The 26,187-nt window shown below is 31.6% G+C and overlaps 1 protein-coding gene across 13 annotated transcripts in view; it reads left to right on the forward strand.

Moving 5' to 3' along the window:
* Positions 1-26,187, forward strand: part of Sycp2 (synaptonemal complex protein 2) — a 98,845-nt gene that overhangs the window by 60,031 nt on the left and 12,627 nt on the right. For 6 of the 13 annotated variants that reach the window (XM_021255186.2, XM_087197514.1, XM_087197513.1 and 3 more), the window contains 20 exons: positions 1,207-1,334; positions 2,112-2,148; positions 5,574-5,644; positions 5,735-5,792; positions 6,269-6,324; positions 6,716-6,773; positions 7,252-7,417; positions 9,757-9,794; positions 10,265-10,435; positions 11,869-12,064; positions 13,367-13,572; positions 20,484-20,669; positions 21,512-21,602; positions 21,877-22,026; positions 22,570-22,694; positions 24,207-24,301; positions 24,410-24,509; positions 24,875-24,933; positions 25,075-25,153; positions 25,260-25,316. In XM_021255186.2, the coding sequence (XP_021110845.2) occupies positions 1,207-1,334; positions 2,112-2,148; positions 5,574-5,644; positions 5,735-5,792; positions 6,269-6,324; positions 6,716-6,773; positions 7,252-7,417; positions 9,757-9,794; positions 10,265-10,435; positions 11,869-12,064; positions 13,367-13,572; positions 20,484-20,669; positions 21,512-21,602; positions 21,877-22,026; positions 22,570-22,694; positions 24,207-24,301; positions 24,410-24,509; positions 24,875-24,933; positions 25,075-25,153; positions 25,260-25,316 (2,127 nt within the window). Of the gene's footprint in view, positions 1-1,206; positions 1,335-2,111; positions 2,150-5,573; positions 5,645-5,734; positions 5,793-6,268; positions 6,325-6,715; positions 6,774-7,251; positions 7,418-9,756; positions 9,795-10,264; positions 10,436-11,868; positions 12,065-13,366; positions 13,573-16,506; positions 20,670-21,511; positions 21,603-21,876; positions 22,027-22,569; positions 22,695-24,206; positions 24,302-24,409; positions 24,510-24,874; positions 24,934-25,074; positions 25,154-25,259; positions 25,317-26,187 lie in introns of those variants that run through there. The other 7 variants (XM_087197515.1, XM_087197519.1, XM_087197516.1 and 4 more) reach the window with 7 other exon arrangements.

Consider the following 26,187-nt stretch of genomic DNA (forward strand, 5'->3'; position numbering starts at 1 on the left):
TATTAAATATCATTTGCACATTCAGATACCCTGAGGTATGAACATTTAAACTGATTCTAGAAATTTGGTTTGTAGGAATGAATAGAATTTCACAAGATGAATAAAAGCCTATAAAACCTAGACTATTTTAGGAATAGCAAAAAAGTAGATTGTATTATTGGCAATAGAAATGTATTCTTACTAAATTTTTTGGAGCTGAGGGAAAATTTTTCTTAATCTACATCTTTATAGCAAAAAAGATAGCTTTTAAAAAAACTAAAATTTGGTGCAACTATGATGCACAGTAGTTAAAACTGTCTTAGAGAGATTAGCTGATCAATCTCAAGAAGAAAGATTAAATTTCTTTAGTACATAGAGGCATATTCAGATGATCAGTTTCTCCTTGTATGAGTTTTGGTAAATTGTATCTTTCAAAGATTGGTACGTTTATTCTAGGTTATCAAATGTGTGGACATGGGGTTCATAATATTCCTTTTTTATCCTTTTAAAGTACACACAATCTTTCAATATTGATAATAGTAATTTCTCTTTTTCTGTCTTTCTTAGTTAACATGGCTAGAGGTTTATCAGCTCAATTGGTATTTTCAGAGAACTGGCCGTTTTTCCTTTATTCTTATGTCTGTTGACATGACATGTACTAGTCTACAGACTACTCTGCACAGTTCTACATGTTAAGACTGTTTTGAGTGCCTTAATGATTTACAGCACCCAAACTTGTTAAATAATTTCTGACCCCTTTTATTTCTTTTTTTCCTTCCTTTTATAGTTAGTATACACTTGATCTTAGCCAAAAGGCCGAGAAGTGATTATAGTTAGTATATGTTTGCAATACATAATAGGTACATTCACCATAGAGAATTGGTACATACACCTATTGAAGATTGATTTCTTTTTACTTTCCCCTTCTCCTCCCTAGAACTTGTTTTATTTCTAAATATTCTTCTCACCTTTATTTTCCTTTGGAAGCTAACTGGTGGAGGTTTTTTTTTTTTTGTACCGGGGTTCGAACTCAGGTCCTTGCACTTGTGCAGCAGGCGGCGAAACCATGGAGCTAAATCCCCGGCCCTAACTGGTGGAGTTTTTTTTTTTTTTGGTACCGGGGGTAGAACTTGAGTCCTTGCCCTTGCGCAGCAGGCAGCGAAACCACTGAGTTAAATCCCCGGCCCCAACTGGTGGAGTTTTAAAGTAACTTCTAAATTGTTTCAGAGAGAGAAGTCAAAAGGGAAGGGGTTTACTGATGCAGCAGAATCCTTGATAAACCAAATTAATAAGAGATACAAACCAAAAGATGACATAAAGCCAACGAGAAAATTGAAGGAGTCTTCGATTGACAGGTATGTTCATAAATTTTAGACAAATATTTTTCTGACAAATGCAGGTAAATTATTTTACACAGTTTTTAAAAGGTAAGTTTCAAGTATACATTAACATAATATAATTTTCCAGTAAAAACTTCCTAGTTATTTATTACTTTTATGTATAGTAACTGTTTATGTAGAAAGGAAATAAATTTGAAATATGCCATTCTAGTGTCTGGTTAGATTTTATAAAGTATCAGAAACACTACATTAATATTGTATATCATTTCAGAAATAAATTTTTAGAAGATAGACGTCTTAGAATTGTATTTATGGAATCCATTAGCAATACATTTAAATATATTGCTTAATGGAATATGTTGTTTAAATGAAGTGACAGGAGTTATTTTTATGTAATAAGTAAAATATTCCTTGTTTGAAATTTCTGAAAGTTAATTATTTTATTATAGAACATCTCATTGACCATCATGTTATTAATTCAAGTTTAAATTAGCACTTTAATATAATGGTATGATGAAATGACTTTCATGACAGAACCATTCATTTTAAATTGTTACTTCCTTCCTGCTACAATAATGATCCAGCTTAGAATTAAGTATTATAGTTGCTTTCTACTGAGAGCAAAACTACAAAAATATCACAATTAGGCTGTCATATTTTGGCTATTTATAGAATGTTGGATATAGATTTAGTGACTCAGATATGTTTTTTTCCATACAAAAATGGCTTTTATGAAAAATATTCTACTGATATTTAATGGCCCTTTAAAAATTGTGAAAATCTTTTTTGTAGTGTTTTTTTAAACAAGTCTGACCTACAACTCAGTAAGGTAGGTGTTGATTATTTAACTACCAAACTTAAAATTAAATTTCATGGTATTTGACTATAAATACTAAAATAGTAGTAAGATAAAATAGTAGAATATGTCATATTTAAGGTTTTCAGACCATTACTAAGTGGATATGACAACTGACATGTTTAGTGCAAGATACTTAAAATAGCTCCATAACTTTCTGTTCTGTTTTTCAAAGAAAATGCTGCTTTTATATAAGTCCAATAGTTTTATTTTCTTTGTACATTATTCATTATATCCTTATCATTATGTTTTCTGATGGTTAATCCCAGCTTCCCTGACCGTTACATCTTTCTGGAGTCCTAGTATTGTTAGAAACATTTATCATTCATCAAAGCTTGAAATAATAATTATCTTTATTACTTAAAATTACTTTCTGTGCCCATTTAATTTACCAAGTTTTGAGTTTAACCCTCAGCACCTTCCTCTTGAATCTCTTTTTATGGTGAGGCCAAATCCTGTTACTTATTTTCAGTTCTAACTTCTAATCCCTAGATGTTACATCAGTCTTTATGTAATTCTTTTTACCTATATTTATGTCTCTGTGAAAGTCCATTGATTATATTCAACACTAGTTTGTTTTATTTTTAAAGCACACAACTTCAGTCATGTCTTGTTCTTGTTCAGAAACCATCTTTTATCCCTGCTGTTAAATGAATTAAATGGAGCTGTAGAATGGCTCACTAGTCCTTTAAAAGATTGTGTTATTTTTTAATATTAGGTTTCTAGACATATTCTGTTTGGCAGAAATAGGATAATTTGAGTTTCTCTGAGTGTCTTCCCTAAGTATTCATTTATTATCTTTCTCTCCCTTTGGAAAGAACTTTCAAACTGAAGGCTCTTTCACCTTTGTTTCTGATTACCAAGATCTTACGCTTCCTTACAAACCTTGCTTGGCATCTGTCTTCTTCATAAAAATGTTCCAAGGTGCCCTTACTTTTATTTTTTATTTTTTTTATTTTTTTTTGGTACTGGGGATCGAACTCAGGTCCTTGCACTTGGACAGCAGGCGGCGAAACCACTGAGCTCAATCCCTGGCCCAAGGTGCCCTTCCTTTTAAAAAAAGGCAAGGATTCTGAAACTGTGTAATACTTTATGCATTTTAAAAATAGGCATTATTGCAAGTATTTTTTATTTTCATGTCTTACTACAGTGTAAATGTTTGGAAGTTTCTTTGTACCTTTATTTGGATGTTTTAAAAATTTTTTAAATTATGATTATTAGCATGTATTAACTACAAGGTAATGGGTTTTATTGTGACATTTTCATATGTGGATATAACGTGCTTTAAATCATATCCACTTTGCCTTTTCTCTTGTACCTTTCTCTATCCCTGACTCCTATTCCAAATAATTCCCCCTTTTACTTTCATGTCAGGCTGATAGAACTAGAAATCATCATGTTAAGCAAAATAAGCCAGACTTAGAAAGACAAGTATGCCATGTTTTCTTTGTATCTTCTTCAGCACATTTGCTCACCTTTATATCCTCTGTAATAGTGTTACTCATATTTGCATTTTTTGTTTAATGTTATTTTTGTACTTCCTATAACTCCTAGTATATACTGGCATACAAATGATGAGTGAGTATCTATATCTGAATGCTATGAAAAATAATATTGGAAAGGGTGTCTCGGTCACTTTCTCATTGCTGAGGCACAGTCCCTAATACCCACAAATTAACAGAAGAGAGGTTTACTTTAGCTCACATTTCAGTCCATAGTTGGCTGAGTCTAAGGGAGGACAGCATGGTGCAGGGGCATGGGAGAGGAATAGCTGCCCATCTCATAACATCCAGGAAAAGAGAGAAGGGAGGAGCCAGGCAAGGGAGATATGCCTTTCCAGGCCATGGCCTCAGTGACCCACCTCTTCCATCCAGACCCCACCTCCTAACAGCAAGTCAGCTATAAGACCCTATAATCCTGTCACCCTCCAAAAGCTCCACCTATGCACACATGAGGTTGTTGGGGGACATCTAGATGTAAGCTACAACAATAAGATAGGTAAGTGATCAGAGGGTTACCATATTGGGGGTATACTTTTTAGAACAGTATAGGTAATTCTATATAAAATTGCCAGCATTTCAAATTGAAGATGAATATTTTAGGTTTGAATGTTTTTAATTTGCTGGATATTCATCTTCTGTTTATTTTTGACCAATAATTAATAATGTAGTGATGTTAATTATTTATGTATCTAATCATAGTTAATGTATTTAATAAAACAGTACTAGTATTAATTATTTTATGTATTTTCTACTTGATCTGGTTGAATATATTTTGACTTGTGGACTCTGTGAATAATGTTGTAAATAGTTGCCACTAAAAATGCTGTTTTTTCATAACATGAATTTTCTTTCACATGAATTTTACATAAACCTTAACCTTTCTCAGAGCTTTCTATTTAAGAGTGTAAAGCAAATCAGAATCTGAAACAAAATAGAAACATGTTTATTTTCTGATTCTAGAATCACTAAAATGTAACTTATAGAATAGTAGTGCGATCAGCAAATTTTTAAGATATAAGGATTTTATATTAGATTTATAATACTTTCTGTTTTTAGTTAGTACATGTATTTGTCTTCAATATTTTTTAAGGTGTGGATGCTTGATATTTTTATTGTATATATTTAAGGGATGTATAACGTGATTTTACATAATGAAATGGTTACTACAGTGTTAAGTAAATTAGCATATCCATTATTTCACATCGCTACCCTTTCTGTGTGTCTTATAAAAGCACCTAAAATCTACTATCTTAGAAAATACCTTAATACAATTATTTTCATTAACCGTATTACTCATGTTCTATATTAAATCTGTAGTCCAAATTTATTCATTCTACATATTTGTCATTTTTGTATCCTTTGACCAACCTCTCCCCCATTCTCCTTCCCCTTGCTCCACTGTTGTAATCACCATTCAACTCTCTAGGAACTCAACATTTTATTAGAATTCTCATGTGAGATCATGCAGTATTTTTCTTTTTTACATCAGGCTTGTTTCATGTAACATAATATCGTGGACCCTTACAGTGGGAAATGGCAGGATCTATTTCTGTTTCTTAAGTTGAATACTATTTGTGTGTGTGTGTGTGTGTGTGTGTGTGTGTTTGTCACAGTTTCTTTATTCATCTGTCAAAACTTAGATTCCTTTTATGTCTTGTATATTACAACCAATGCCGCAATGAGCATGCGAGTCCATACAGCTTTATAAAGTGATTTCATTTCGTTTGAGTATATTTTTTAATTCAGTTTACATTAAGGAAAATGTTAAAAGTACCAGCCATATATTAGTGGATGTACAATTGGAAAATATATGAAAATTTAATTGCATATGTGATTTGTTTATACAGACTATAATGTCCAGGTTTAAATGCTAGCATGTAATCCTCTTGTATTTAGGAAAAAATTCAGAAAAAAAGTTACAGAAAGCTGAAGACTACTTTGGGTAATGTTACTTCTGAATGCCCATTGTAAGTAATTTTTCATAAATTGTTTAATTCATATTTGAAGAAAATATATTTATTGTACAATACAACTAATACTTGTCTTCATTTTCACAGGAATGATGTCTACAATTTTAATTTGAGTGGAGCTGATGAGCCTATTATAAAACTTGGAGTAAGCTAGAAATCAATAATTATTTTGTGTATAGTTATTCAGTATTTTAGATTTACTATACAGTTATGAGTATTTTTTGATGCACATCTTATAGACAAACTTCAAAATTTTTACAGTACATAATAGTTTATTTGGGTAACCAGCCCAGGAGTATATAGGTTTTTGTGTTGTTTTATTTTTAATCTTTTAGTATAATAGAGAAAAGTTAAAATCTGGAAGATGGGAAATACTTAGACTTAACTCAGTCAAGATCATTTCTTTCCTATCAATTAGTGGATTTAAAACACTCTTTTGTTTTGCTTTTATTATATTATATTTTGTTAGATTTCATCTTAAAAATATTATAGTAAACTTGATTCTGTTGCTAAATTGTATCATTCTGTGATGTGATAGAAACTAGGTTTTATGTTTATGTCCTTGATTTTTGTTTGACTTCTTTTGACATAACTTTAAAAAAATATTTATCCACCATATAGATCCAAGAATTTCAAGAAACAGCTAGAGAACCCTGCATGGATAATTCAGTGAAACTGTACGTGTTTTATTATAATTAGTTAGGTTAAAACATAGCTCCATATAAATAATACCTCCCCCAGTCTATCTTTCTGGGAATTATTAACATACAAATGAATAAAAAAGACTACTGTAATAATTACTCCCATTATGATTGTTACTTCAGCATTCTCTTTAAAAATTAATTTGCAAATATTAGTTATATATCTTAGATTATACAGCTAAAAGATTTAATAGTCCTTTAATAGCCTCATTATTTTATAACTTGAGTCAGGGAGAATAAGTGACCTGGCCAGAATTACATATACAGTACAGCTAATTAGTTTGTTAAAGCTGAAAACTCTGATCTAATTGTCCAGTGCATAGTGTCTTAATAGATATTTTTAAATTAATACATATTTTTACTTAAGGGTAGATTTAAGGAATCATGATGAACTTGAACCACCTTTCAAAAGGAAAGATAAAAGGGTAAGTTATAATACACTAATATGTTCTATTAAAAACATTTATATTAATGTCTTTAATGCTAAAGATTATCAAAAAATTAGAAAATAAAAAATAATTAGAAAATAAAAAATACTTTGATTTTTAATTTCTATGAGATCCATGTTTACATTACGACTTAATACGGTCTTTGAGCTATTTGTAATCATCTAGTAATAGAAAAATATTACAACTTTATTAGGTTATAGCTCTATGGAAATAAACTTTTAAGTTTTCACTAGCAACATCAAAAAATAAATCTTGCTACCCTGATCTGTATTTCTGAGTGACTTTCTTGGATAAGTCCTTAATTCCTTAATAGATTAGTATGTTAAAAAATGAAAAGTTAGTTTTTCTATTTGGCGTTGTCATCGTCATCATTGTTGGTGGCTTACCTTAACCTTGCATGATATATAATAAGACAAATTTCTTCATCTGTTTCAAGGCTTTTTTTTCTTTATAGATTATAGCAAATCAGAAAAAGAAGATCTTTAGTGATACCGAGACGGAATATAAATGTGATGACAGCAAGACTGATGTTAGCTGGCTAAGAGAAACAAAGTCGAAACCACAGCTGATTGACTATAGCAGAAATAAAAATGTGAAGAAATATAAAAGTAGGAGATCAAGTAAGAAAATACTTTTTAGAGAAATGTTGCAAATAATTTCACCATTTCAATTATATAAAATGCTCTATTGGTTGAGAAGTACATTTTTGTATGTAGACTATTTATAGCAACATTTGCTTATGAATAGGACAAAACACTATAGTGGTTATGTTTTTGTAGTGTTTTGGTAGTATGGTTATATTTTTCTTTCTCCAGACACAAATATGATTTACTATAGTCCTTTAAACATGACAATATCTTCACTTGTCTGCTCATGGCTCACTATTATTCAGTTATTTAGCTAATCTGTTATTTTAAATAGTATACTGAGTGCTCACTAACTCAACTTTCTTAAACCAAAGCTTGGTCCCTAACACTGACCTTCATCTATTTACTGTTACTTACATTTGTATAAATATGCACACAGACATATGTACTTATATACATGCATATATATTTTATAGGTTATATGTTCCTCTTCAGCATTCCATCACCTTGCTGGACCCACTACACATACTTTTTAGGAATTAATTTAGATGCAATAAAAATATATTGAAAGGAGAACAATTATTTGCAGGAAAAACTTTGATTAAATCTTTGACAAAGGATTGTCCTATAATATGCCTTCTGCTTTCTTTTTGTGATAGTGAATCTTTTGAAGTAGTTGAATAAGAGTTTGAGGCATACAGTTTGGCTAAAGATAATTACCACTTGTATAACAATATCAGTGTCAGTATTTGCTAAAACACTGACTTTATTCCATTTTTAAAACAATACAAAGTAACTCTTCAGTTAAATTTATATGTAAGAGAATCTGCTTTTACTTTAAGATTTTTCTCTGTGTATAGTGTGAGGGTAGAGGTGGTATAGCTTATAAGTAAAAGAGACAGAAGTGAATTTTGACCTGTGTTTATAAATGACGTTACTTCTTGAAAACAGGTGAGAGTCTAGTTAGATGCATAGGGAAAATGGAGCAGAATTATCATATATAAAAGAGACAGATTATGACATAGCATAGTATATTCAGGTAATGGAAAATTGGGTTAGTTGGAATTTAGATTTTATTTATGGGCAAATAGTGAAAATTGAGTCTGAATCTGGTTATAGAGTTTGGACTCTGAAGTAGTGTGTTACAAGCCAGTGAGAAATGGGATAGGATTCATGTGTCTTCAGGGAGCTTACAGTTTAGTGGGATGATGTACAAATAAAGACATTAGAACAGAAAGTAGATTAGAAATCTCAAGGAGATATTAGAAGTTAAAATATTCAGTAAATATTTTAAAAATGAACTTGTATGTGAATTAAGTATTTTAAATCGTTGAATAACAAGTTAATATGTATGAGCTGGTTTGAAAGTGGGATTAGAAGACCTTCCTTCCAAATAAGCTTTGCTTTCTTAGCTTGAATAATCTACTTTCTTAGCCTTCAGAGAATATTTATAAAGATGATATTATGCTTGAAAGCCAGGTGTGATGACATATGCTCATAATCTCAGCACTTGGGAGGTTGAGGCAGGAAGATCACTTCCAGAAGTTTGAGTTTGAGGCCACCCTGGGATATATAGTGAGTTTGATGCAGACCCTGTATTAAAAAAAAAGGGAATTAAAGCTACTGTCAATAATACAGGTAAATCTTAGAAACGTGATATTTGAAAAACGAAGTAAACCATAGAATGCTATACTGGACATATTATTTTATAAAGCTAATTAAATTAGGATACATATCTGTGAAGTAAAACTCCTTATTCAGAACAAGTGTATGAGAAACAAATTTCAGAATAGTTAATTACTTTTTATCAAAGGCAGAAAGTATAGGAGAATGTCCCTAAATAGGTTATTTAGTATTATTAAGAATCTAGTTCTTAAATTGAGTGGTAGCTTCTAGATGTTAACTTTATAACTTGTGATACAGATGGTTCTATATATTTAAAAAGTGTTTGAGAATATAAAATTAAGGAGAAGGGAAATTGACAGTACATATCATACCAAGTACTATATAGTAAATTATCCTCGAGATTTACATTTTTAGATGAATTTAAAGAAACATTCTTTCTCATCAGTAGTATGGTGCCATTAGGCTCCTAAATACGAAGTTAGTTCAGGGGAAGGGAAAACTCCCAAAGCAGCCTGTCATCCTGAAGGCCAAATTCGTCAGTCGAAGAGCAGAGGAGAAATTAATAGTTTGACGCTATTCTCTGTTCTGGTAGCTTGAAGCCACATGGATGGAGGGTCATTGAATGCTGACAAATGCCTTTAAACAAACATATATTCTTGTTTGTATTATGTTTATATATGCTGAAATATTCTAAGAAAATTAATACCCATTATTATTTGAAAATTTTAACCTCTCCTGAATTGCAGGACCATCTTTGGATAAGGGACAACCAAGATCTAAAATGGTAAACCAAGAATTTTGTATTCAAACATGCCTTTAAAGTTACTTCTCCTTGTCACATAAAAGTTTGTCATCTCAGAATTGTGTTATCAGTTAACTTTCTATAATTATTCCTATAATTTTCTGTAATTGTACTCTTTTTCTTGCTTTCCAATTTTTTAAAATCATGTTGGCCTTACTTGGAGTCTTGTTTATTTTATGGTTATTGGTATTTTTATGTGTGTATTTCAAAATATTTTTTTCCATTTTACTTAAGTTAGATAATACATATCAGGCCTCTTAGTCAATAGTGGGGATTAAAAGATGATAGAAAAGATAATTAGAATAAAAAGGGTAAATCATTTAAAAATACTAATCAGTCACTTTCTATCAAATATTTTATGTATGTGTTTTCACTGCCAATTTTATAGCAAATAACTTGTATTTTCTTATATTTCACATTCTGATCTAATAATAATAATTTTTATCCTAAAGGCACCCAGTAAAAACATCATCAAAAAGGTAGATGAGACTGTTCCAGATGGGAGAACCAGACTCCCACGAAGAGCAACAAGAACCAAAAAAAATTATAAAGATCTCTCAAATTCAGAATCTGAGAGTGAGCAAGAATCTGCACATTCATTTAAAGAAAAATTGCTAGTAAAGGTAGAAAGGATCCAATTCAGATTCATAATTTCTAAAAGCCTCTTAAAATTCAAAATATATATTTTGTTAAAATATTAAATTTATCTTGTCATTTTTTTGAGTTAACCTGTATGAGAAAACTTTTTACTAATAATTCTAAAAATTGATCCCAAGGCAATACAATGTTAAATTTTATAAGTTGGTAGTCAGTGTTACCAAATTGATGTGTAACTCCAGTAAAACTATAACTTTAATATCTTTGAATTAGAAAAGTACTTTATCTTTCCAAAATTATGCTTCAATAAAGTTCAAGCTTTTCAAAAGCTCTGGATTTTTCTCATGAATAGAAGCAAAAATATTGATGTCTCAGGTATTCCCTCATATACTTCTTAACCTGCCTACCCCCTGACTTAAGTCTCAGAGTATCATATTCCAACTTACTTGTCTTTGACTTTTTTAAGTAAAAAATTAAAAATATGCTTACAATGTGCCAGTTGCAATCTTAAGCACTTTATAGATATATCTTCTTAAAATCTGACAAGTAATGTAGGTAATTAGTGCTATTACTGTTTTGTTTTGGTTTGTTTTTTTTTACTGGTACTGAGGATTGAACTCAGGTCCTTGCACTTGCGTAGCAGGCCGCGAAACACTGAGCTAAATCCCCAGCCCATTAGTGCTATTACTGTCATCTCATTTTGCAAATGAGAAATTAGAGTTCAAGAGCAGGAACTTGCCCCGAGGTCACTCAACAAGAAAGTGGTAGAGATAGGATTTGAACCTTAATGGTCTGGTGCTAAAGATAGCTATCTTCTGGCTGCTATGCAATACTGATTTTAAGTCTCCATTTTCTCTTGCTTGCAACCTTATCTTTTACCTAGAGACTGTGAGGACTTCCTAAGTTACCTCCACATAGTCTTATCACTTCTTTAATTTATCATACGAAGTCAAAAATCTTTCCAAACCACTCGTCTCTCTAAAGTAGGCTTATTTTCACTGTTTGCCAGTGTATACCCAGAACTGTAACAGTCCAATGCTACAGTCTTGGACTTCCAAATAAAACCTGGGCTTTTTTACTCCCCTTGGTCTAATCAGCAGTCTTCCTTATTCCCATGATGTCTTCCTCTCACCATCTTCTTTCACAATCTTTTCAGTATTTCCAGTATCATTAAATCTAAAAATTCTTTTTAGTTTTCCAGAACTGGATATGATCTTCTTTGAACTCTCATAGCATTTGTATCTGTTAGGATATTTATTATAGCCTGTGTGTTATGTTTTACTGTGAAACTAGATGTCTTATGCCATCTAGTATAATAGAAAGTCTCTTTCTAGTGTCTAGGGCCTTGTTATGCCTGCATGTACTGTAGTAATATAAGATATTTAGTGAATATTTCAGTGTAATTTGTTTGTGTACCTCAGTGTATTTGTATTCAAGTATAATTTATCAATATGTTTAGGAGGAGAACCACTCCAGAACCAAAAACATGAAACTACCAAAGAAACAACAGAAAGTCATCTTGGCTGAAACACAAAAAGAACTATCAAAAATCCAGAAAAATTCATCACTACTAAAAGATACTATAAATGATAATAACCTTGACTTATCTCCTGTATCTTTAGCTGGGAGTCCATCATCTATAGAAGTAATGAGATGTCAGTAACATTTTTTTTCTTATATATTACTTGAATAATCAACTATTTTCTAATTTTAATAATTCTTCTAGTTCTAATGTGAAAATGAAATTTGAAGACTGATTTGGAGGATTGTATTTAATATTATAGGTTAAAACTTCATTTTTGTTGGGTTTTTTTTTTTTTTTTTGGTACTGGGGATCGAACTCGGGTCCTTGCGCTTGTGCAGCAGGTGGTGCAACCACTGAGCTAAATCCCTGGCTAAAACATCATTTTTAAACTAATGCTAGTAGCTTGGTTATTGCTAACTTGGAAACAATGTTACTAGAGTATTGAATTTTTTCCACTAGTAAGTTGAAGATCAAATGTTTCAATATGGAAAATACTTGCTAAATATTTCCAAATTATAAGCTCCAGTAAGAGTTAAATTTTATACTTCTAGGTGAAAATATGTTTAAAAATGTAGGAATTTCTGGGGTTTTTTTTCTTTTTATAATTCATTGACAAGAATCCAAGAGATATCATGATCATTCTGAAGACTCAGTGAATTATCTCCCTAAATAATGAAAGCTTTGCATTTATTTAAAAATAAATGGTACAGAAAATTTATATTCTTTGGAGCTTAGGCATATGAATGTCTTTCTGTTATACACTATAAGTTTGTACTTTTATATAACTTTAAGTTCCACGTAAAGGTATTTTAAAACATTTTTAAATGTTAAATAATTTCAGTTAAAATTCAAAACTTAAATCAGTTAATGGATTATGCTTTTCCTAAAGTAGCTGTTGTGTGCTTTTATTTTCATAATGCTTAGAAACACTGTCACTTCAGGTAGCACATTCTGAAAAGACGTGTACATTCCCTGATTTGGTCTGACCGCTGTTTAAGAATGCGTTTATACCAGGACGTACTTCAGCATTTCAGAATTTCCTCCTTTTTATACGAAGGACCTATAGTGTATGATTTCCCCAAGCTTTTTCTGATCATAAAATTCTGCGACTTTAATATATAACACTATTTACTACAATGTCAAAATATTCAAGATAATAATACTGTATTATCTATAATATCTATAGTATAGATATTTTTGTTTGAAAATGTTTTGAAAGTTTTTAAATTTTACATTGAGCCATTATTTTTCAAAGCCTTATATTTCTAACAAAATATCTAAATTTATTGAAAATTTATCTTTTTAAATAAAGCTAAATTTGACAATTTGATAAATGGTCTTACTTTTAGAATTTAATCATGCAGGTTTTTAAAGCAAACATCATCATCAACACCCACCATGTATTTTCTTTGTGTTTTCTTGGGCAATGTAGGTGTGGACAAAATAACAGAAAATGATTCTACTCAGGAGTATGACTGCATAACAAAGTCTCTATCCCCTTATCCAAAAACTTCATCACCCAGATCTTTAAACAGTGACAGTAGAGTTAGAGGTCCAGTAAACTCACCCAGAAACAATGGGACGAACTTAATATGTGCAAGTGTAAGTTGCTCACCAATTCCACCACCTCTGCTTTTGGTAAGAATGTGTATCAGTTTCTTCTTCATTAGATATATCTGAAAGTGGTAAATCATTTTCCTGTAATCTTAATCAAATATGCATTGCTTATGTTCATAAGGTTTTGAATTTGGTATGGGTCCTGGAAGAAGATGGATATACTGACAAATAAGATCCAGTACCCAGCTTCAAGGAACCTAACAGTCTTGTTATACAGACAAAAGAATGTAGTGGCATGACAGTATAGCAGACAAATAAATACTCTGTGATAGTAATGATCACTTCCAAACAGGTTCTGTTTATCTCTATGTAAAACCTGCATACATTTTAGAGATTTGGATGGGCTTATTCTAACAACACAAGCACTTCATATTTCACTATAAATCAAAGTCAGACCTCTAGTTACTAAAATCACAAACTGACAAAATTATGAGAATATACTTGAAAATAGTAGAGTTAAAATGTGGCTTTAAATTTTTAAGGAAATTTAAAACTAACAGGTAAATAGTATGACTAAAAATTAAATATATTGAAAAGCAATTCTCTATCAAATATGGATTACATTATTTCTTTTAAAATATGAGTATGCTTAAAAGTCTTTTTAAAAATATATTAAACATAGGACTCAAGGTGAGGTGTAGGTGGTTAAATATTCAGTGTTTTTTGTTTTGGGGTTTTTTTGGTACTGGGGATTGAACTCAGGACCTTGCGCTTGCAAGGCAGGCGGCAGAAACACTGAGCTAAATCCCTAGCAAATATTTAATGTTTATCAAGAGTGATATTGTATTTTGAGTTCTGCCATTTAAAAAATGATGTAGATACCTTGATAGCAGTTTATAAACCATCCCATCACCCTCCTCTTCTTGTGTTTTATAAATGGCTTAATTTGCATAATTTTGAAGTGACAGAATTACAGAACTGAGTGCAAAGATATTTATGTAGTTCACTATAACTGGCTATAGCTGAAAGAGTTTTAAGTCAGATTTGGATTTAAATCCTTGTTCCATTATTTGCTAGCCATGTACCATCTTACAAGTTAATGAATCTCTTTGCACTTCATTTTTTCTCATCTTTAAAATGAGGCAATAAATGATGAGCCCATGGTACCTAATACTTTGTAAATACTCACATACTTTCTTCTCTTGATATAAGATAACCTTTATATACAAAGGAGAATTAGTGACTATTCAAGGGCCTGGGGTGTAGCTTAAGGATAGAGCGCTTGCCTGACCTGCATGAGGCTTTGGGTTCACTCCCCAGCACCACAAAAAAAGGAAAAAATCAAGAAAAATGTAAATGACTGTTCAGTACACCCATAGTGGCAATCTAAAATTGATACATCCAATCTTCTGACCTACCACTTTGAACTGAACATGCTTTTTATTCTTTTAAATGAGTTGCCTTCAGAGAGAATATTTTTCAAAACAATCTTATATGAAACTCCCACTGTGTCAAACAGATCAGTGGAACTGGGCTGTTTAAAGCAGAGAAAGGAGGTTTAAACCCTAGCTTACCTAGCCTCTCTCTCCAAATAATCCCTAGGACACCTTTGCAGGACTGTTTCTACAGACCACATTTGAAGACTCCTTTGCTATTAGTCATCATGTGGCCCTTTATAAGTATTATTCGATCACTTTAGCTTCTTTGAGTCCTTTGATTCCTTCAGTATCCCATCTTGCAAATGTCTATACCTAGGTAGCCCTTATTCATTTTCTTTGATGTCCTTGTGTTAGATGAAATTTTAATGGTTATTATGTTCTGCTAGATACACATGAGATTTTTTTCCTCCATCTGCTGTTGACTCTTAATAAGGTATTGGACGTTTTCTTTATAAACTCAGTGTGCCACTTTATACTTTCAACAGTGACATGTAATAGTGCCCCTTCTCCGAAGTTTTAGCTAATTGGGTGTTATCAGGTGTTTTCTGGTTTGCCAGTCCCGTTAAATATGAAATTGTCTCTTACCTTAATATGGGTTTTCCTGATTAACTGCACCAGTGAATGCTTCCATGTGTGTTTTAGCCATTTTGTGAATTTCCTGTTTGCTTTCTAATTTTGTAATTTCATTGTTTTATTTTCTTATAAATTTACAGGAGTTCTTAATCTATGCTGGATATTAACTCTGTATTGGTTACATACAGTACAGACATTCGTCCTCTAATATCTGACTTATCTTTTCATGTATTTAAAACCAAAACTTCCATATTAAGAATGACATGATATAATAAAATTTGCCCTCTTAGACTGTTCAAAAAATCCTTTCCTAAACTGTTTTCATAAAAATAGTTTCCTTGTCAAACTGTTAGGGTTTGGGGGTGGGGGTTGTTCTCTCTAGGCTTCTTTACATGTATAGATAGTAAATTAGTTCAACATCATGAGTAAAATTCCCGATTCAGTCATGGTCTTAGCATCCATAGTATTAGGCACTATTCTCTGTTTTACTGACCTATTTATCATTATGCTAATAAAACATCAATGTAATTAGTATAGTTTTACACATATAGGGTATTTTTTTCTCTGTCTTTCATACACATACCCTCATTCTTTTACTTCAGTATTCTCTTGGCCTTCTACTTGTCTGTCAGTTTCCTTACTGATACCTTCTTTCTCATCTACATGTCATTTTTGTTTCCACTTTTTGGTCATATTTCCTACAAAGCTGTACCAAAATCTTCCAAAATATTGTATGAGTTTTCTTTTCACTACATTAAATAAACCAAAAACACTTTATTTAATGAAAAAAATGCATAATCAAATAATAAAATAACAAGTTATTACATTGTTTTATTATCTTCATAATAGTTACACAGTACAAAACATAAACCAAAGTGATTCTTACAAAAAATAAATATAACAAATTTTCTTTTCAACAAACTAAGATAAAGTAGTATAAATCAATTAGCAAAATATTAAAATATTTTTAAAACAATAGAATTTGTAATGTGAGGGTGTATTTGAACTTCTCCCTATTTATGTTTCTTCTTTTTGCCGTGTGTGTGTATATATGTATATATGTATGTGCGTAGTGTTTCTCATTCTAAGAAAAAACGTGATATTTGAGCTTGTGTGTCTGATTTACTTCACTTAGCATTATGCTCTCAAATTGCATCCATTTAACTATGAATGTCACAAGTTTATCTTTATGGTAGCATAGTACTTCATTGTGTATAAATACCACATTTTCGTTAACCATCTATCAGTTGATGCATATATCACTGCTTCCAAGATTTAGCTATAATAAATTGTGCTGCTATAAACATGGATATGGATGTATGCCTTCTCTTTTGAGAAGGTATCTAGAAGGGGAATAGGTAGGCCAAATGAAATTTCTATTTTTAGTTTTTTAAGGAGTCTACACACTGATTTACATGGTGGCTGTACAAGTTTACATTCCCACCAACAATGTAGTAGAGTGTCTTTTTCCCCCATATCCTCACCAGTATTTATTATTATTAGATTTTTTTTATGATAGCCATTCTTTCTGGGGTAAGATGGTATCTCAGTGTGCTTTTAATTTGCATTTCTCTGATGGCCAGTGATGATGAGCATTTTTTCAGGTATTGGCCATATGTACTTCTTCTAGGAAGTGTCTATTCATTTCAGTTGCCCATTTTTTTGATTTGGTCTTTGGGGGGCAGGTATAATTTTTTTAGAGTTCTTTACATATTCTTGTTAGTCCTTTGTTTAAAAAGTAATGGCTGACAAAAAAAATTCCCATTGTGTAGATTCTCTCTTCACTTTATTGGTTGTTACTTTGGCTGTGCTGAAGCTTTGTAATTTGATATGATCCCATTTGTTGATTCTCAGTATTATTTTTTGTGCCACTGGGGTTCTATTCAGAAAGTCTTTGCTTGCTATGTCTTCAAGAGTTGCATTGATTTTTGTCTTCAGTAGATTGTTTCTGTTTTAATATTTACATCTTTGATTCATTTTGATTTTAGTTAAGTACAGGGTGAGATACATGGGTCTAGATTCAATCTTCTCCATGTAGATAGCCAGTTTTCCCAGCACCACTTATTAAAGAGGATATCTTTCCTCCAGTGTATGTTTGGGCTCCTTTGTCAAAGATCAAATACCTGTTCCATTGATCCACATTTCTGCTCCACTGTTCCACGTTTCTGTTTTTGTGCCAGTACCATGCTGTTTGAATCACTGTAGCTTTATACTATAACTTCAGGTCTGGGATTGTGATGCCACCTGCTTTGCTTTTGTTACCCAGGATTGCTTTTGCTATTCTGAGTCCTTCTGACTCCATATAAGTTTTAGAAATGTTTTCTCTAGCTCTGTGAGAAATGATGCTGGTATTTTGATTGGGATTGCATTAAATCTATATACCAGTTTTGGAAGCAATTTTGATTTAATCAGGAACAGGAGATAATTTCTTATTTTTTTCATGTCTTCAATTTTCTTTTTCAGTTTGATGTGATTTTCATTGTAGAGGCCTTTCACTTCAGTTAATATCTAAGTAATTTTTATGGTATTGTGAATGGTATTATTTTACCAATTTCTTTTTGGGGGAGTTATTAGTGTATAGGAATGCTATTATTTTGTGCACTTATTTTGTATCCTGCTACACTGCTAAATTTGGTTATCATTTCTTTTGATGGAAGTTTTTGGGTCTTGTAAGTAAAGAATCATGTCATCTACAAATAATATTTTGACTTTGTCCTTTCCTATATGTATCCCTAGTATTTCTTTCTCTTGCCTGATTTCTCTGGCTAATGTTTCAAGGGTTATGTTGAACAGCATTTCTGATAATGGACATCCTTGTCTTGTTCCTGATTTTAGAGGGAAGGATTTCAGTTTTTCCCCATTTAATATGATGTTAGCAGTAGGTTGGTCATAAATGGTTTTTATCATGTTGAGATAAGGATCTTGTATACCTATTTTCTTCAGAGCTTTAATCATGAATGGATGTTGGATTTTGTTGAAGGCTTTTTCTGCCTCTGTTGAGATGATCGTGTGATTTTTGCTCTTTTCTTTATGTGATGAATTACATTTATTGATTTACATGTGTTGAACCATCCTTGCATCCCTCAAATGAAGCCTATTTGACCATGGTATGTGATCTTTTTTATGGTTTATTGCATTGTTTGCTAGTGTCTTGCTAAGAATTTTTGCATCTATGTGCATTAGAGAGATTGGCCTATAGTTCTCTTTTTGGTTGGATCCTTGTCTGGTTTGGGGATCAGGATGTTGGCTTCCGAGAATGATTTAGGAGGTACTCCTTCCCTCTCAATTTCATTAAAAATTTTGAGATGTATTGGTGTTAAATCTTCTCTGAAGTTCTTGTAGAATTTGTGAATTCATCAGCTCCTGGGCTTTTCTTGGTAGGTTTTCTTTTGATTATTGTTATTGCTTCAGTTTTATTGCCTGTTAGTGGATTGTTCAAGATTTTTAAGTTTTCTTGGTTCAGTTTTGGCAATCCATATGAATCTAGGAATTGCTCCATTTCTTCTGAGTTCTCCAGTTGTTTGGCATGTGTTTGTGAAGTAGTTGCCAATAATTTTCTGAATCTCAACAGTGTCCATTGTGATTTCACCTTTCTCATTTCTAATTGAATTAATTTATGTCTTTTTCTTTCCTTTTTTGGTAAGATTGGCCAAGAATTTATCTATTTTATTTATTCTTTCAAAGAACCAGCTCTTCAATTCATTGATTCTTTGTTGTTTTTTTAGTCTCTTTCATGAATTTCTGCCCTGATCTTTTTAATTTCTTTCCTTGTACAAGCTCTGGGTTTGAATTGTTCTTATTTTTCTAAAACCTTGAGAGCCATCACTAGGTTATTTATTTGGGCTTGGTCTGTTTTTCTGATCTGGGCATTGACTTCTGTACTCTTCTCTTGTAGGACTGCTTTTATTGTAGCTGGTATGTTGTGCTATTATCATTTAGTTCTAGGAACTGACTTACTTCTTCCTTAATTTCCTCTGTGACCCATTGATTATTCAAGAGTACATTGTTTATATTTCCATATATTTGCATAGTTTCTGTGGTTTCTTTGGCTGTTGAATTCTAGTTGCATTGCACTGTGAACTGAAAATATGCATGATAACGTTTTGATTCTTTTGCATTTATTTAGGCGTGTTTTAGTAACCTAGTATATGGTATATTTTGGAGAAAGTGCCATGTGCAGCAGCCAAAAAGAATGTGTATTCTATTATTGTTGGGTGGAACACTCTGTATATATCTATTAGTCTATTTTTTTTGACGATTTGGTTCAACTCTCATATTTCTTTGCTTATTTTTTGTTTAGTTGATCTATTTCTAATAGTGGGATATTGAGGTCCCACATTATACAGTAATTCTGTTGACGTTTATCTGATCTTTTATGTCCATTTGAGTTTGTTTTACGAAGTTGAGTGCATTGTGGTTTGGTACCTATATGTTTATAACTGTTACCTCTTCCTGTTGAATTGTTCTATTAACCAGTATCTAATGTCCTTCTTTGTCAAAGCACTTTTTTAAAAAATATATTTTCAGAGGAGTGTTTTTTTGTTGTTGTTGTTTTGCTCTTAGGTATATGGGAAAATTACTGATTTTTCATCCAACAGCTTTTCTGAGTTCTGTCATAATTCTCTCCCCAGATTCTCTTAGATTTTCTCTATAAACAGTGAAAGAGTTACTCATGACAGTTTTTGCATTTTCTGTTCCAATCTTTATTTGACCTCTGGAATATAGAAGCTATAATAGCAGGCATCTTTATTCTTTTATCCACAATTTTTGGTAGATATTCGTCTTTAAGTTACTGTCGTTTTGGTCTAAAGGCTTTTTAACAAATCATAATTAGGAGTTCAGTTTTAGCAGTGAATTAATAATCCCCCCTAAATTTAAGTAATTTGGCTTAATGTTTCCTATTGTTATGTTCAAATATTTTTTCATGGCTTTAAAATGTTGTCTTAACTTTCTTTGGGTTTCCAACTTCTTCATTCATAGCCCAGTCATACTCCAAGAAAGAATAATACTGTTGTGAATAAAGAAAACATAAATTCTGTGGTACTTACACAAGAAACGCAAAATTGTAACAGCTATTCAGATATAAGCAGTTATACCTCAGAAAAACAGTTTATGGAAATTGAATCTCCAAGTATCAATGAAAATCATATGGAAAGCAAAAGAGAGGTAATATGATACTACAGTTTTCAAATTTTCCTTAAAGTAGGATGATTCTTTTAAGAATCACATTACTAGCCTATGATTGTAATTATAGTATCATAGTACTTTTCAGTTGTTATCACCTGAAAATGATGTATAAAATATATAGAATAGCTTGATCACTTTGACAGAAAAAGTTGAAACTTCTAAAATGAGAATAATAATGTCTTAAATACTTTAGATACAGCTGCTGAACCTCTCACTTAAATATTTATAGTTGGAACTTTCTGGTTTCATGCTTATGTAGCAATTTGGTTAGTTGAGCTTCTTGTAACCATAAAAGTACATTGGCCCATCAATAAGAAATATTTTAATAACCTGTATAATTAACAATTTTATACCTGGGAGAGAAATGGGATTTGAGCTAGACCTAAGTGGATGGGTGGGTATATACAGAGTAAGTAGAAAAATAACAGTACCCTATGTAAAGGTTTTTATGGGGTAAAAAAAACCCTATATATTCAAACAGTACAACATAAGGTTAGCTGAACAAATGTGTTTTGAAACAAAGAGTTTAAACTTTTTCTGTAACTCTCTGTTCCTTAACTCACAGAAGTGCAAAAAAAACTAACAAGGAAAAACTCAACAGCTAGAAGAGACAGACCAAAACTATTAGTGTAGTATTGATATTAACGTAGAATCTAAGTGCATTCGTGGTAGTGTTAAAGATGAAAAAGAAGGGATAGAAACAAAATAATCTGAAAGAGAATTGACAGCATTTCAGATTTACTGGCTTAAGGCATGGATGATCAAAGGTTAATCTGAGAGTACTTACAGTAATTTTTTCTAATTTCCAATACGTATTTTAGGAAAGCCATTTAGCATCTTCATTATCCATGTCCAGTGAAGGAAGAGAGAAAATACACTTTGGCATGACTCATGACACTACTCAGATATCAGGTTTGTAGTCATAATCTTGCTTTTTAAAAAATACTAGTAATCATTAAAATACCCTCTGAAATTTCACCCAAAAGGATTACATTTTAAATTGAGCCATTGTTCAATTTAATGTCAAAATATAAAGGAAAAAGGATGTAGAATTTAATGCACAGTTGTTTAAAACAATGCAGATAATTAATTCAAAGAAAGACTTTTTCTTTAAAAAGCAAGCAAATATTAGGTAATTTAAATCAAAATCATTAAAAAATACTATTATTTCCTAACTGTTCCTAAGGCCTCACTCAACATCTTAGTTGCAAACGAATGTATATAGAAGATAATCTAAGTAATTCCAATGAAGTGAAAGTGGAAGAACTAAGGAGCATACACTTGCTTCCCAAAAGACTCTGTAAAACTGAAGATACAGATCATCACACCCGCAAAAGTAAGCAAATCAAAAGCCTGTGATAAAATGCAATTATTTGGAAGGTAGCTTCTTAGATTTTGAATGACTTCATCCACAAAACAAATTCCTTTCTACAGACAACTTTGGAGAGGTTCAACATGGATGAGTCTTTATCACAAATTTCACTTTGTATAAGTAATACTGTAAGAAATGTCTTATGTACTCAGGGAGTCTCATCATCATTTTATCACTTACTGCTACATTTTAGTTTTACTACAGTTATGAATTATGTGTTAGTGTGTCTGAATGCTTGTATTAATAATGTGAAAGTAAGTAAAAGCAATTAAAAAATAGTCCCTAAGTGGTCCATTTAAAAATTGCTGTTTTTGTCTTAATAGCCATGTCAAAAAGTTCCTTAATAAATCAGAATAATTTCATTTTTAAATTTAAAAATAGAGATCTGCTTTTGATTTTATAATCCTTAGGTCAACCATAAAATATGAAAATAAGATTTTCCCTTAGGCTAATGACAATATTAAATTTATAATATATATTTTAACTTTAGCTGTTTTCATTTTTTAGTGTTTGAAAGTTTATCTCCATTATCAACAAATGATTGTTTTATTCCTGAGAACTGGAAAAATAACCTTCCAGGTGTAGGCATGATTTGTGAGAAGCTTAATTCCCAGTTTAAAAGGAAGATTCATGTGAGTTTATAGTTCTTTAAATTATGTTTTATGTTCAACAATATGATCCTGTGCTACCCTTTATATTAGACTGTTTGTTGCTGTATCCTTGGGGAACGAAAGCCCCATTCATAAATACAACTTTTTGCATATGTGAAAAATTGGAATAATTATCAGATTTTAAAACCTCTGATGAGGGCTGGGGATTTAGCTCAGTGGTACGGGATGTGCCTTGCAAATGCAAGGTCCTGAGTTCAATCCCTGGTACTGGTGGGGGAAAAACCTCTCATGGGCTGTTCTCTGACTTCTAAAATCTATCCATTATCCATATTCTTTATTTTTCTGCTAGTTCTCTTTTGTCCTATTTTCCTTTTCATTTTATCATTTGGGCTCTTCTAAGATTTTTTATATTCTTGAACAATTTTCTTTTCATGCCTTATCTTCTTCAGACATTTTTTATCTTACAGAAGTGGCCATTAGTGAGAGGCAGTATAAAATTGTCTATTACATATCCTAGTCACTTTCCTCCTTGAAACAAAATACCCAACACCTACAAATTTAAAAAGGTGAGGTTTATTTTGGCTCATAACTTTAGCAGGTTGAGTTCATGTGTTACCTGGCTCGAAAGCAGAAACTGAATGGTGGAAAGACCTCCTTGTAGAGTAAAGCTATGCACCTCATCAGCTTCAGCCAGAAAGCAGAGAGAGAAAGGAGGAGCGGGGGAAGGAGATACACTGCAGGGACTCTCCTGTTCCCGCCAGGCCCCACCTCATAACAGCACATTCAGCTGTGACCATAGTAGTAACCAAATCACCTTCCAAAAGCCTGACCTCAAATTACATGAGTCTTTGGGGGGACTTTATAGATCTAAATAATAACAATATACTACCAACTTTGTTCTGCCAGCTTTGTACTTATGTGGTAATAGTTTTTGAGGCAAAAGTAATTTGGAAAACAGTTTTTAACCATTAGTAATTTTTCCATCCTTATCTTTCTTTCCTATACCTATGTCTGGAATAGACATATTTTATAGCCTCCTTCAACTCCATCTCTTGCTTGCCTTTTTCTTCTGACCAGGTGTAAAATATGCAGTGACTTAAATTTCTATACATTTATTTTGTCTTATTTGCTCAAGGACAGCCTAATCTCAATAGTGAAGCCCTTATTTATGTATTCTGTTAATGCATCTCTGAGTAGATGTGAGTACATGTTGTGAAAATGGTAAAAACAATAATTGTTATTATGACTTTTAGGATGTACTCTGGAAGGAAATTATAATCAATAGCAATTTTTTGTAAATACTATAGAGTAAGTGTGATGTTCTCATTAATAACATCAGTCCTTAGTCAAAGCCTTACTGATATAATTAGACACTGCTCTGACTGAGCTGGTTTATAAAACCTTCAGTTTAAATAATTTTTTACTTTTCTGAGTTCTTAGTCACTTACATTTCATGGAAAAGGCTTTGCTTTTAATAGTTTTGGTTAGATTGTTGTTTTGGAAAGGTATTTTAAGTAAAAGTATTTTTTTCAGATCCGACATAAAATGACAGATTACTTTACTAAGCAGTCTTGGACAACAGTTCAACAGCATGTGAAAACAATGAACCATCAAATTCAGGAGTATAGGTCTGTAATCTATTCTGAGAACTTCTGAGTTCTGTATATTCACTTATTATGAATACATGTTCTGGATACTATAGTTTTTAAAAGTAATCTCATTTCATTTCTTAATAGGATTAAAAAACTTGATAAATTCCAGATGAACATCATAGAAGAGCTGGAGAATTTTGAAAAAGATTCACAATCTTTAAAAGATTTGGAGAAGGAATTTGTGGTTTGTGCTTGTAAAATAATTTTAAACTCTCAAAAAGCTATTTTAGAAAAACTTGTTCTTACTTTGTGCTTTGAGAAAACAACCTTAAACTTTTTTCTTTATAATACAGTTCAGTTTTAGGTTAGACTGTAATCAGCTTCATACAAACATTTAAATTTCCAACAAGTTTATGATGGATATCTTTGATAATATAGAAGAAATTTTACTTTCATTTTTTTAAATGAAAGATTGTATAACATGAAATAATTCTTAGCATGTAGCCAAATCATTTATTTAAATTTAGAAATCTATCAGTATACTTATTCTGGGAGTTTTTAATTTTTACATATTAAAGTACAATTTAATTTTTGTATCTTAAAATTTAGGACTTTTGGGAAAAGATACATCAGCAGTTCAGAGAATATCAGAGAAGTGAAGGGCAGAGGTTAGTATGCCATTCTTAATGACTGGAATCTATAATATTAGATTATAAAGTTAAGTTTATATTAGTTGAAAAAATTATACAATACCATTTTAACTTTAATTCCTGATTAATACAAAGGCAATTCATTATTTTACTTGTTAGGCTTCATCTTTTGAAAACTTCATTGGATAAAAATGTCTTCTATAAATCTGATCATGAAGAAACTGTTTTTACATCAGAGGTATAATTTATATTTTTTATACCCTATCTTTATTGATTTTGGTTACACTAGTCTTTGCTGTCAAAACTATAAATTTCATGGGGGAAATATGTTTACTTATTTTCAGGTGGGCTCGATGAAAGAAAATTTGAAAATGCTGCAAGAGAGGCTTCTTTTGGAAATGGTAAGATATCTATCTAAGTGTGTTTTTCAAATGGCATAATTATGCTTTTATGTCTTTTAATGAGAATTTCATAGGGGCTTTTTATTTTTTCTGTTTGGATTGGGAGAAGGTAGTTTTAGCCCAGTGACTTTAGTTCTGGGAACTAAATGGTAATAATGGAAAGTAGAACAATAGGGTTAATTTTAATATTGTCTCTTGAGGGGAAAAACAAATATAAATTTGCAAATTGAAAAAATTAGATGGAGTAATGGCTTCTTGGTGCTGTTTATAAGCCCTGTGCACAATAGCAACACAAAACTGCCTTGAAACACTATAGTTTATTAAAGAATTATTGTCCATTTGGACAAAAAGATTTCATTTATGTGGACTTGAGGATAAAAATAATTGAATTTGCAGAGGCCTAGTAGACCAGCAGCTGGCTTTGGGAGGAAAAGTACACCTGGGCAGGAAGCTAAAGGCACTGCTTTGAGTGAACATGTTTGTGTTTTCTCAGAGGTTTAAGGTGTTTTAAATTATACGTCAGCATTGATTTTTTTTGTGTGCACAAAATATGTCAGTATACTTGTAAAGTTTTAATAGAATGTCATTATAGTGAAATAGTAGGGGATCAGGAGATTGTGGCTGACCTAGTGTAGCTTGAAGCAAATAATCTTTTTTGACTCTGTTGATTTTTGTTAAAACTTTCTTCTAGGCTATTTTTATTTTATACTTTTCCTCTAAAGTTCAAACTTAAATTTCATGAATGTGAGAATTTAAAACATTGCAGGTCTTCTCCCAGTTGATCACCTTAAATATTACTGATGATTACAGAATTCTAGATATACTGTAGAAGCCGGGAGATTGGGTAGAAAGAGCAGTGTTACACAGGATC

This window comes from Heterocephalus glaber, unplaced genomic scaffold, assembly GCF_053883595.1.
Source record: "Heterocephalus glaber isolate CG9 unplaced genomic scaffold, H.glaber_assembly_v1.0 deba00001673, whole genome shotgun sequence".
NCBI classification, from domain to species: domain Eukaryota; kingdom Metazoa; phylum Chordata; class Mammalia; order Rodentia; family Bathyergidae; genus Heterocephalus; species Heterocephalus glaber.